Source organism: Lepisosteus oculatus, chromosome 2, assembly GCF_040954835.1.
Source record: "Lepisosteus oculatus isolate fLepOcu1 chromosome 2, fLepOcu1.hap2, whole genome shotgun sequence".
NCBI lineage: Eukaryota > Metazoa > Chordata > Actinopteri > Semionotiformes > Lepisosteidae > Lepisosteus > Lepisosteus oculatus.
In genome coordinates this window covers 48,656,679-48,670,097 of record NC_090697.1, presented here as the reverse complement: position 1 = coordinate 48,670,097, position 13,419 = coordinate 48,656,679, and the positions used below count along the sequence as shown (strand labels likewise).

The following is a 13,419-nucleotide window of genomic DNA, read 5'->3' as shown; positions in this document are numbered from 1 at the left end:
GCAGAATGAAAGAAGTAATTTAGATATTTTTAACTAGTTGGCATTTAGTCAGGTCCCATGTGTGTGTGCTGAAGAAGGAAGGGGCACATGACAATCTGAGCATTTTTATAAGGCTGGTACCCAAAAAACAGGGTAGAAATGACTAAAAACTAAAACCCCCTTCATTTTCCACCAGACTATCCTACAGACGGTCCTGTCCCACGAGTCCTCGGTGAGATCTGTGATTGAGAAAGGAGAAGCCCTTCTCGAAACTGTTCCCGATCCTTTTATCAGAGACAACATGGTGCGACTAAATGAGGATTTCCAGCAGCTGTGTACCGCAGCCAGGGTGAGCGAATGAGTGGTGTTCAGTTTACTGTACCTGAATGTTTATTTTACATGACTAAAACGTATTGAAAGAACTTCATGTTCTAGGGCGATTTAATTCCTGTTACATATTCTAAAGTATATAAATAGTATCTGCCATGATAGTATTAGTGTTAGACACCACAGAAGTACAATTAAAAAATTAAGTGACATAACCTAAATAGTAAGTTCTAGACTGATAGATCTGACATCTAACAGTTATGGAAAAGATACAGCAGCTATAACGTAAACTAGAAGATTATACTGTATGTATGTTACTGTAATAGGATTCTTGGAGATACAGTAGCAAAGATTTAAAAACGGTAGATTTTTTTAAAAATCCGTTAAGGAGTTTATTTAAAGCAATAGAGGACCAGATAATTCTATATAGACCATAAAAGTCTAATTGGATGTTTAGACTTTCAGAAGGCTATTACTCATAACAGACTAAATCTCAAATTGAAGATGATATGCATTTAAGAAAATACAAGTATTTACAGTAAATCAAGAACAGGGTTATGAATAGGGAATACATTTACCTGGTGAATACTTCAACTGGAGTGATGTAGTAGAGCACTGCAGGGATCCATTGTAGGGGTATTGCTCTATTATTATTATTAAATAATATTAATAATACTAAAGTGTTTCTTTTGACACAAACCCCACTCAGTCACTCAGTCCACACCATCCCTAATGTTGAGCATAGTATTGACAGTATTATGCTTCTATAATTATTTGGCAGAATGTTATTACAGGGGCTGGGTAGTTTGTTTAGATTGATGCTAATATAGATGGAGCAAAATACTAGCAAAGCTTAAAGGAAAACCCACTTCAGCCAAAATCTACACTCGACTCAGAATAAGAAGATGAATGTCCTTGAGTGGCCAGTCAAATTCCTGGCTTGAATCCTACTGAGAATCCCACTGCTGTCCATAAGTGATTCCCAACAAATTTGAGAGCACTTTAGCAAATCTGACGAAACCGTTCTGGTTTGCAAAGTTGGTAGAGATTTACTCAAAAAGACTTGTAGCTTTAATTGTTGCTTGAGGTGCAGTCAATATTACTCCAGTGAAAGGGCGTAAATATTATTATGATGATGATGATGATGATGATATTCTTGGCTCCTTGTGTGATCTCTGTTTATTTAAAAAATCAATAAATAGACATTTGAACAAAAATCTTGCTTTCTTTCTTAAACATATTTTTAAATGTTTCACACGTTGAAGTGGTAAATCTTTTTATTTCTTCAGGAGGGGAATTGTGCTATTGTTTTTAAAAGGTGCATTGCTGATAAATTAGGCGTAGATCATTTAGCAGAAGGTAGCCTGGTTTTCAGTGTGGCTGTGTTTTTGTGCTGTGCTGCAGACACACGTGCAGACTCTGGCTGGGCGAGTGAAGGAGCATGAAGCCTACAACACCGAGCTGCAGGAGGTGGAAAAATGGCTGCTGCAAATGTCCAGCAGGCTGGTGGCCTCAGACACCACGCAGAGCAGAAACCTGGAGATGGCAACCCAACAGCTGGCTAGACACAAGGTGAACACTGCAGGCGCTGCTGGTCAAATGGTCTCTAATGGGTTTTTTCTTCCAATCTGAAACATTAACACTACACTCACTTTCGCCATTTGCTTCTGTCATGCTGAAACATGTCAGGAGCAAATGGTGCTTAAAATGGGGCTTTATTTATGCTTGATTCATTTACTGCTGCTAAGGTTAATCATATAGACTACAAGGCCTCTCCAGATGTTATCATCCTATGCAAGAATTCTGTTCTTTTTATTTCACACTGTTACCAATGTGACGTATAAATAAATGTATGTTGAATTGCATTGTCTTCACAGTGATGTAGGTGTGACACTTCTGTGTGAATATGACTGTGTGTTAAAAATCAATTGATGCTATAGTGTAAAAAAAACACACTAATGTATCTGAAAATACATCGTAATCAGCATTGGCAGATTTTACTTAAGTTTACCATAGCTATGATTGTCGTCCGATTGTCCGCTGTGATGAAATAATAAAAAAGTCATTTTTGAAGCATAACCTTAGAAAATACAGGCCAAAGTGGATTATTAACAAATGAATCCAACTCTTATTGGTAATTCTTTTAGAACATGACAAAAGTAACCAAAGATGTAAAGAAATACGTCACATTAAAAAGGTGAACATTTTTTTTTACCAGGAGATTAATCTCTGAAAACAAGCCTTGCTGATTATCTATGATTATATTACTGTAAGATTGTGGTGTGTTACAACATTATCAAATACTGTAATACTTCAGAGATCCATGATGGAAAGTTTCCTTCAAAGTAGTGATTTCCTACGCATGTGTCTTTTCAGGCAATAATGGAGGAGATTGCTGGTTTTGAGGAATGTCTAACAAGTCTGAAGGAGAAGGGAGATAACCTTGTTGCCAGCTGCACGGAGCATCTTCAAGGAAAGATCAAACAGCCGATTCAAGCCCAGCAGCAGGGGACGAGAGACAGCTACTCTGCCATCTGCAGCACGGCCCAGCGTGTGAGTCCAGCTCTGCCAGCATGCCGCCCCAGGGAGCAGCTCCTTGTCAAGAACGATTGGCAGTCTGTCGCTGGGGTTTGAATCACGGAGCAGAAAGGCCAGAGGTGATGCTCTCTCGCTTTGTTTGCAGGTGTACCAGAGCCTTGACCGAGAGCTTCAGAAGCACGTCAGTCACCAGGACACGCTGCAGCAGGTCGAGATGTGGCTGTCCACTGTCCATGAAGAGCTACGGCTGCACTCCCAGCCCCCTTTCAGTCTGCAGGAATCACTGAAACAGGTACTCTGTTCAATACACAGCACGAAAGAACAAGATACTATGTTTAAACTCTACATTCCTCTCTTTCTTGACCTCCTGCTTTAAATATTTTATAGTGCACTTATGTTCACTTTCATACATTGCTGACAGCTTGCGAAACAGCAGTAGGGCATGTTTTGAAGTGTGGTGATTGTAATCACTCACTAATGAGTAAGATGCTTAACTGGGATAGACCAGCTGCACTGTTTGCTCACTTATGGGATTACACACATTGTAAATGGAGGATGAGAACTGTTTAAAGAAACCCAATTGGAGTTCTTACATGGTAGCTGAAAACAGTGTCTAAGTAATACCTAGAAAGAAAGAAAAACTGATCAGTGCTTACTGTATAACGATTGTTTTGTACAATGTTTATTCTGACCTATGTTTAAGAGAGCTTAGTAAACATCATAGCTAGAATCTGGGATTCTAACAACGTATGCATGAAGAGTAGTTAAACTGGTAAAAAAATTTGTGTTTCAGTGTTTTCAGTTCGAAAGTATCCAATAAACCGTTTAATGCATCTATGGAAAAAAAAAGATTAATTTTAAATCTTCACCCACTGCAGTCCTTTTGATCAGAATACAAAAGCTATATGAGCTGGAAGGTGTTCGATAATTCATCATGGTTTTGTATTTCTGCCTGTACAGATGAAACACTACAGAGCACTACAGGAACAGGCCAGCACTTATCTGGACCTTGTCTGCTCAGTGTGTGACCTGTCAGATGAAGCCGTGCAAAACGCTGCAAGAGAAATTCAAACCATAAAACAAATGGTAAGGAGGGACATTCAAGAAACAGGATACAAGAGCACAATATTAGCATAAAGTGGATTGTTTGAAGTGTACCCTGTTTACTGTACATTGTTGTTGTTTCAGATAGAGGAAAGGATGTTGAAAACTCAAGAACTGGCCCAAAGCTGGGAGGAAATCAAGCAGCAAAAGTCAGAGCTAATGAGCCATTTCCAGGATCTAGAGCAGCAGCTCCAGACCCTCAGCAGGAGACCCGCAGAACTTGAGATAAAGATTGCCCAGAACATGCTGGTTCAAGTGCAGGTAGGAAACTGTGGGATGGTTTCACAGAATTTCTTCCTTCTAGATATCATGAAAAACTCCGGACTTGTGAAAAGCTATACAGTATATACCAACTAGAAAGATGTACTGTAACTCCCTTTTCAAAACATACAGTGCACTTATGTTTTTGAGCTACAGTATTTGGGATTTGGAACTAAAAGAGTGCAGTAAGATAGGGGGTGTGAATAATTAAATATAAAGTAGAATATAAAAATGATCACAAGAAAATGAGCTTGTCTTGAGTGTATTTATTGCACTCTTTCTTACTGTCATGGATTGCAGATTGGTAATGTTTGGCGCATGTTTTTTTTTTTGTTCACTGGCACAATGAAGTAATAACATAATAGATAAGTGGCAAAGAAAAATATATACACAAAGAAGAATCTACACAAAAACACAACATCTACAATTTTTAAGTAAAAATATTGAAAGGAACCTCTTTTCCTATAAAATAGAAGATCCTACTCAGTGTCCAAATTAATATGAACCTTTTTCTATATTCCAATCAACACATCGCTAAACAAGATAGAGATTTACTAAATCAGATGGATACAACACATAGGAAATATTTCCATGACCTAGAAACTTAGAGTTGTTCAATTAAATGCTTAAATTACCTGGACATGTTCTGCTCTCTGGTCTGTCAGAAGAGGAGCCCTCTCACAGCTGTTTCTTCTAATGCGTTGCTCTTGCTTTTCTGTATGTATTCCCATGATCTTTTATCCTGTCATGGGTCCTAATGATCATAAGGCATACTATAGATAAAGTTTGCTTGTGAACTACAGGACACAAATGGCCATTATGTGCAAGTTCATTTAAAACAAAGGACTGTATACATTTTGTTACCCAAAGGGTTGTGGAAGTAAAGAACAAGCTACCCAGTCAAACTGTTGAAACCTTGGCTTCTTTTGGGAGAAGGCTGAATGAAATCCTTGGATCCATTAATATCCATGGAATATTGAATAGGCTAAATGGCTTAAGAACAGGCTAGATGAATTGAACGGTTTATCTCCTTTGTAACAGTTCTTATGTCCTACATTTCCTATGGCACACTACACTTAATGATTTATGAGCAATTGGCTAAGTCCTAGTTAAAAATTAATAAATACAGTTGCCTGGCCATCTGATTAGAATCCTTAGGGATAAGGTACAGAATAACAAATGTGGTGAAGAAGGTGATGTTGTTGGGCAAAAATTCAACATTTTGATGATCTGATGATATAGTTTTAACAATAGAAAAAGCACAAAATCTAGTAGAAAATCTAAACTGTTACACGCTACAGATCCACTCAAATTGATAATGAGATGCTAACTATCTGTAAGTTCAGACAATCATTTTGATGAAGTGTATTGAATGTCTATACGCCTAAAGCATCTGGTTAAAGGGGAGACTGTACAAAATTATACTTCTGTTTCTCACAGAAAGATGTTTTTAGCTCCGTGTTTAAACTGCTGCTTGTATTAAGGACTGTTTATTGCATAAATAGGAATTCAGCCAACATCTGCAGTCCAAGCAAGGGATCCTCACCAGAATGACAGAGAGTGTGAACAGGCTTACAGAGGGCCAGGAGTCACCAGAGCATACAGAGATTGGTCACCTGAGCAGCAACTGGCTGGAACTCTGTCATCAAGTGAACAAGCTACTCCATCAGCGACAGGAGGATCTACAGAAGACCAGGGACTACCATGACCAGATCAGTGCTGTTGAGGTGATCTTTGACATGGTGTCCAGAGAGTGGGACAACCTGGCCAGGTAACATTGAACATGTATACTTCTGATCCCTTTGCTGAACCATGGCACAATTAATTGTCCAGAAAATGGCACCACTGGTGCTATTTTCTCTAATGTTACCATTAGAAAGTTTTGAATTCCTTTTATCTTTTCAAGACTGTGAAGTAATTCATGTTTTAACAATGTTAGCTACTTAATTGTTTCTATTATGCTCGTTTTTGCTTACATCAGGACTGATGCTGAAAGCACAGCTGAACACTTAGAAGCACTGAAGAAACTTGCAGCTGTCCTTGAAAAGCAGAGGGGCACCCTTGATGACTTGAAAGAGCACAGGCAAAAAGTGATTCAACGCCTGAACTTAGATGATAAGGAGCTGGTAAAGGAGCAGATAGGACACTTTGAGCAGCGCTGGGCTCAGCTGGAGAGTCTGATTGAGAAGAAGATCCAAGATTCAGTGGTCACTTTGGAGGACATGAGCCAGGTGGAGTCTAGGCTGAAAGAGGCTCGGGAGTGGGCTGAGGAGCAACAGCCAGCCTTATCTGAAGCCATGAAAATGAGCCCCCCTCCAGACCTGGCTCAGAGCTTTCTGTTTGACCATCTCAGTATCTGCAGTGAGCTGGAATCCAAACAGCTGCTCCTTGGTCAGGCCATGACAGATGCAGACAGAGTAATGACTCACCTTGGACTGAATGAACGCCAGAGGCTTCAGCAACTGATCTCAGAAACCCAAACTGAGGTGGAGTCCCTGAGTGCAAAGGTTATCCAGCGGCGAAAGTACCTGAGCAAAGCTTTCACTGAAAGGACACAGTTCCTCCTGGCTGTAAACCAAGCCATCAGCTGGATTCAACAAAATGAGAAAAAGGCTGTAGCAGAAGAGCACATAGCTCTCTTGCCTGATGACCTGAGCAAGCAAGTTAGGACTTGCAGGAATGTTCAGAGAAGCTTAAAAGCCTACCAGAGTGAGCTTACATCCTTATGGTCTCAGGGAAGGGATCTGATGAAAGATGCCACTGAGGATGAAAAGGCTGAAATACTAACTAAGCTGCAGGAGTTGCAGAACATTTTTGAGACTGCTCTTCAAAAGTGTACTCAAAGGCTGCAGGAGCTGGAGAAAGTGCTGGTGTCCAGAAAATACTTCAGAGTGGATCTGGATAAAACTTGCCAGTGGTTGAAACAGGCCGACATTGTAACATTTCCTGAGATTAACCTCATGAATGAAGACACAGAACTGTATGTGCAACTCGACAAATACCAGAAAATATTAGAGCAGGCTACTGAATATGAAAATCTCCTTTTGATTGTTCAGAGGACAGGTCAGGAAATACTACCCACTCTTAATGAAGTGGACCACTGTTACTTAGATGAAAAGCTCAATGCTCTCCCGCAGCAATACAACAGCATTTTAGCTTTGGCTAAAGAAAAGAGAGAGAAAATTCAACAGGCCATTCTGGGGCGCAAGGAGTATGCTTCGTTTATCGAAGTCACAAGTAGGGCATTGAAAGAACTGGAGGAGCAATTTTATAATATAGGAAAACATCCCATTAGCCTTCAGCCTGGAGATATTGTGAATTTGCAGGATGAGTATAAAGCTCTCCTCAATGATCTGATGACCTTGGGCTCGGCTGTGAGTGAATTGAATCAGAAGAAAGAAGGCTTCCGCAGTACTGGTCAACCCTGGCTGCCAGAAGAAATATCTCGGCTTGTGAGCATGTACACCGGACTCAAAAGGCGGACTGAGCAGAAAGTGAGTTCTTTAGATGAAACCTTGGAAGCCTTCAAAGAACACGAAGCTATGGCCGTGCAACTGGACACACAGCTGAAGGCCATCAAAGAGGAGCTGGTCAAGGTTAATGGAGAGACTCATTTGGCTGAGGAAAAACTAAAAAACTATCACACCCTGGCCTTCAGTCTTCAAGACGCTAGTTCCCTCCTGAAGAGAATGGTAGAACAGCTGGAGAGCCTGTGTCCACAACTTGACCAAGCTGCCTATCACTCCTCCAGTCAGCAGGCCAATGCCTGGCGAGAGGAGCTGCAGTCCTTGCAGTCTGCCATCGGGGAGATGACAGGAGAGTGTGAGAGCAGGTTTGTGCAAAGCAAAGACTTCCAGACTGAGGTCAGACGAACAATGGACTGGCTCCATCAAGTCAGGGAGGAGATGGATGTTCCGGTCAGTCTGGTTGTAAAGGTGGAGAAGATCCAAGAGGAGATCCGAAAGCAGCAGATTATCCAGGAGGAGGTCCAGTCCAGGCTCCGGATTATGGCTGCCTTAAGCAGCAAAGAAAAGCAGAAATACAGTAGTGCCAATGAGCTTGTCCCAGCTGATGTGGATGCCAGTCTGGAGGAGCTGGCAAAGCTACAGACTGATGTTCAGCAAACCCTGGCCACCAAGCAGGCAAGACTAGATTTCTCTTACATTTTTTATAAATACAGTAATGTAATTTAACTCAAATAAGAAGAAATATATTTTTGAGAATTGTTAGATGGTAACAGTAATATTAGTAATAGTTGTTATTATCTACTGTTTTTATAGATTATTCCACCATATTTATAGAATAGTACTGTAGCACAGAATAAAATTCTACATCTTGTAAATCCAAAATAGGAGAAAATTATAATTTCATTATATATAAGTAACTGTATATACTAAGTCACAATATGTTCCTTAATAATATATTTTTCTTGTTTATTAAAAGTTTTTTACTTGTTTGTTTTGTTTTTAAGAACTCATTTTTTTTTGTTACACTAAATCCAGCAGGCAGTATAGTAAAGATCTGTTCAGTCTTTTTTTGTCAAATTCCATAAAGTCCATAAGGTTTTGAAACTTACCTCTGGTCTATTTTGAACTAATGTGTTGCCCTATTACCATAAAAGGTGTACCTAGACAGTTAACTAACCTTTTCCAGAATTATTAGCCTTAAAGATAAGATTCAGAATTTGTTTGACTTGCTAATCTTCTTGACCATTTTTTGTGGGTTAAAAGTACTTTCCCCTCCTTTGTTTCTTCGTTCTTTTCTATTTGTCCTGTTCCTCAGGGGTCCCTCGAGAAGGCCCTTGCCTGTTGTCAGAGCTGCAACTCCTCAGTGCAGTTTGTTAGTGACTGGCTGGAGGATGCCAGTGTTCTTCTACAGGAAGTCAGCTCTGGGCTCGATGTAGAGAACAGTGAGGACTCCATCAAGCAGCACAGTGAGTTCCTGGCCACAGAAAAGGACCTTCTTGGCCACCTCCAGGAGTTGGAGGCCTTACTGCCTCAGCTGGAAGGTTTTATTACTGCTGCAGCTAATGAGCAGCTGAGGCAGAGTGTGGCATCCTTACAGCAGAGAGGCGAGGAGGTCAGAAAACAACTGCACTGTCACCAGGATCTATTGCACAGGTACTGCCTGCCTCTTCTTAGCTTGTTTATCAGTTGTATTTTGGGCACGTGAAATAAGTTGCCTTTTAAATAGCTACAACATAAAAAAGCAAAACAATTCTTGCACTTAAATGAGTTGTATCCTACTGTAAAATGTCGCTTGCTTCATTGCCTTAATTAAATGTAATATTTTGGAGGGTGCTGGTTTGAGGAAATATTTATATTTCACCTACTGTATAGATTGCAAATATTTTTGTTTTTTGTTTTCATGTTTGGAAAGTTCAAGTTTTCGGTGTAAAGCTTGGAGTACTTGAGTTTCCCCAGTCTTATGCTACGAATTATCTGGCGCCACTGTGTTGCCAGATGCATGCCTATATTTCTCATTCCCAGTACATCATTTCTGTGTGTGGTGTATTCAGTGCTTTCCTGTGTAGTTCAAAAGGGTCTTTTGGTCTTTTCTGCATTTTAATTGTGGGTCCATAAATCTTCAGGAAAGATTTATTTCAGTGCAAACTCCAGCCAAAGAGGTTTTTTTATACAATATGGAAGACTATCTTAGTGTTGTGAAAATATACTTGGGTTGGCTTGGGTGAGATTATGAACAAAATGTTGGCATGTAGAATGCAGTGAAAGTTGTACAGCATAGTATGGGAAAGTGCTTCACTGGTACAGGTTTTGATAAAACATTTCTCTAACACCTCCTCTCTCTTTAGCTCTGCATCCCAGTGGCAAGCCTACCACACCGCAAGACAGACTGTCATTGAATTATTGAATGAGGCTGAGAAGAAACTTACTGAATTTTCTACAGCCAAGGCAGCCACAAGTGAAGAGGCTGAAGAAAAGCTCAAAAGTCACAAAGTAGGAGATCTAGCTTTCAGAATAACTTCTAGTCTTTTTATTCCACAATGCAAAACCAGTGACCAAGATAACTGTGGCATTCATTATCTGTTTGAGAGACTTTACAGAAACATTTACTCTAAAGTCAACTTAAATTACTTTAAATATTCTCTGAATAAGATCAGATCGCTTTATTGGCCATATACAATTTCTTGTACTAGGGATTTGTCTTTTCACATACCCCAACTTGCTTTCCATGAGACGGAGACAGGGATAGAGGCTTGGGGTCAGAGTGCAGGTTCAGCCATTTGTATAGCATCCCTGGAGCAGTTGGGGTTAAGGGCCTTGCTCAGGCGCCCAACGAAGTAAGATTCCTCTGCCAGCCGTGGGATACGAACCGGCAACCTTCCAGCCACAAGCGCAGATCCTTAGCCACAGGGCCATCGCAGTGCCCCCAGTACAGTGACCATTACATTAACAAATTCCATACTTATGCAATTAAGAATATTCTGTTTTTAAAAATCTAATTCTTATACATACTGCTGGCATTTTAAGCTTTATTAAGATTCTAAAACTGTACAAGGGTGGTGAATGTGTATACAAGGCAACATACAGGTCTTAAGCATTAATTGCTTTATATTTTGGCAAGTCTGCTTACATTGTGTCTTAAAACAATTGTAATTATGTTTTATGTTAGTCATTAACTACTAAATCTTCTACAAGAAAATAAATTCTGTCCTTTTCCTAAATTTGACCATAACCTTCTGTTAAGAAAACAGAAAATACCATGCTGGATAATCAATATTTAAAATATCTACATGTATAACCCCAATGCCATGAATATCACTGAGTAGTTAGTTTGTATAATAAGGGTATATATGATAGTTGTAGAAGCACCAGAGTTCTTTGTTTTCTGGCACAGTTCTGGTGAAAGAATAAGAAATCTGAGGCAATCTGAGGATAAACAAATGTTTACGGTATTAATTATGACTATAACTCAAACTAAACAACGCACAATACCACACACTATACAACATACAAATTACCCTATTTAGGAAAAGGTGTCTCGGAGGTGCCAACATTCTGACCAACCTGAAAAACCCATATATACCCATTTAATATCTTCCAGTTCAGTAAATGCATCCACTAACCAGAACATTTTGATTCCTTATAATGGGAATTATTCTGGGGATTCCTTATAAAGAAAATCAAGTTTCCCTAAAATAACAGAGGGCAAGCTCTCTTAAAGAAGTTTCAAACACTTAGCTAGAATCCGGTCTTTAAGTTTCATTTGACCAAGGTCCTCATGCCTGGCACACTCCTCCTCTTTCCATCTGTTTCTTCCTCTTTTTCTTTTTTTTTTTCTTCTCGTTTTGTATCTGTGTGTGTGTCCCGTGCTTCTGCCTACCTGTCTTTTATCCTGTGTCTCTGACTGATGGGGACTCTTAATGATTCATCAAGGAGTTGAGTAGGGTAAAGAACATTTATTGACTCTCAAACCACTTACACTGTTTCTAGATCCCCAAGATCAAATGTAAAAATACATTTTGAAAGGTAACATTTCCATTTGGCGAGCCAAAGGTCATGGTTTTTAGAGCGGGTTTGGCGTTTTGTCTTCCCAAGACCCTGGTCGCCATGGTGAGCGGGTTCCATGAGAAGATCACGGGCCTGGAGGAGCAGGCCTCCCGGCTGGAGCAGGTGGGCAACGACGCCAGCAAGGCTGCCATCAGCCGCTCCATGACCACGGTGTGGCAGCGCTGGACCCGGCTCCGCAGCGTGGCACGAGGCCAGGAGAGGGTCCTGGAGGACAGCGCTCAGGAATGGAGAAGCTTCCGGGATAAGGTTTTTATCACAGCCAACATGAGTTTCCTTTTCTTCAAGCGATATTTCTCAGCATGTCTGTCTACTTTAAATTGATACACCAACATTTGTCAGTACAGGACTGTACTATTACTGTTTTTTTTATTTTAAACTTTTTTAATTGCTCCATGTACAGTACTGGTGTAAGAAATCAACTCACTGGTGACAACAGTTCAATTACACAGGAATACGTTTCCTCTGAAAAAAACACAACCAGCAAATGTGGCTTGAAATAACTCATACTCTGATGCAATCAAAGGCTGCCTGCCAAACGCATTAGCTTGTTTTCCAGTTTTGTCAAGGCTCCCACACGTCTCATTGTTTTTCAGGATATAAGATCAGGAAGCAGGAACTGTTAGTGATCATTTGACAGTGAACGATATGAACATGATGCAATCCAAAGGCAAATAATGAAATCTTAGTCTTTTAAAAGGCTTTAACATTTAACATTGAGTCAAAAGGTGAACAATATGAAAAGATCATTCAATGTTGTTAATGTGCCGAATTCTCTTACCTTAAATAGAAGCCAGATTATATACTACAGCCATTCCCTTTTTTGTTCTCTGTTGCTTTTTATTTTTCTTTACCTCCCATGAGTTCTTTTACTGCGATTACAAGTCAGACCACTAGTGGATCCTTCTCTTTCAACCTCCTGGATAAATGGAAACCTCCGAACCCTGAAGGACTTTTTAGACATGACTAGCAGATGTTTTCGTTTTCCTGCATTTCCAGAATTTAGATATTAGCTATTTAGATCAAGACTGAATTTTATGGTGGCACAGTTTTGCAGTGGTTGTGTGTGTGGTCCTGGCCCTGGTGTGTGGGTCTGTGCACCTAAAAAGGATGGATAGGGTGAATTTTAGACTTGGAGAAAAATCCTTTCAGAATAGACTGTGCCCTGTAAGATGAACTCATCTTTTATGTAACAAAAATGTAACACAGCTGCAGTGTCCGCTGCTTTTCACAAATATTCCTCAGGCTGAATCTGTTTGAATGGCCTGAGGAAAGAGAGTTGACTGCTCATTTTTCACTGGGGTTGCTTTCTCCCCCAGGGAAGCTCACAGGAAGTGTGTGTGTGTGTTTGTGTGGTCATGTCGCAGATGGAGAAGGCAACCAGCATTGCGGAAGAGCTGCAGGCTCGTGTGCCGGACAGCTCTGTGGAGAAAGCCTCCAAAGCTGCCCTGCAGGGCCTCCTGGAGTACCACGACTCCTTCAGCCAGGAGGTGGAGCGTGAGCACTCGGCCCTCGCCCTGCTGCGCCAGTACGCCCTCAGCTTCCTTCGAGACGTGGCCGTCCCCGCGGCCCCGCAGGAAGAGCTGCCCAGCCTGCTGGAGATTAAAGTCATGCAGGACGGCTATGAAAGGTACGGCGGATACCATCCCTAGACATGAATAGACAGTAGACAGTACCACCT

General features: G+C 40.6%; 1 protein-coding gene across 16 annotated transcripts in view; it reads left to right on the top strand.

Moving 5' to 3' along the window:
* Nucleotides 1-13,419, top strand: part of LOC102698598 (nesprin-1) — a 223,230-nt gene that overhangs the window by 120,956 nt on the left and 88,855 nt on the right. For all 16 annotated transcript variants that reach the window (XM_015347237.2, XM_015347318.2, XM_069178700.1 and 13 more), the window contains 12 exons: nt 176-328; nt 1,711-1,878; nt 2,683-2,859; nt 2,990-3,136; nt 3,805-3,930; nt 4,033-4,209; nt 5,715-5,980; nt 6,191-8,351; nt 8,992-9,329; nt 10,022-10,166; nt 11,769-11,987; nt 13,106-13,368. In XM_015347237.2, the coding sequence (XP_015202723.2) occupies nt 176-328; nt 1,711-1,878; nt 2,683-2,859; nt 2,990-3,136; nt 3,805-3,930; nt 4,033-4,209; nt 5,715-5,980; nt 6,191-8,351; nt 8,992-9,329; nt 10,022-10,166; nt 11,769-11,987; nt 13,106-13,368 (4,340 nt within the window). The remainder of the gene's footprint in view (nt 1-175; nt 329-1,710; nt 1,879-2,682; nt 2,860-2,989; nt 3,137-3,804; nt 3,931-4,032; nt 4,210-5,714; nt 5,981-6,190; nt 8,352-8,991; nt 9,330-10,021; nt 10,167-11,768; nt 11,988-13,105; nt 13,369-13,419) is intronic.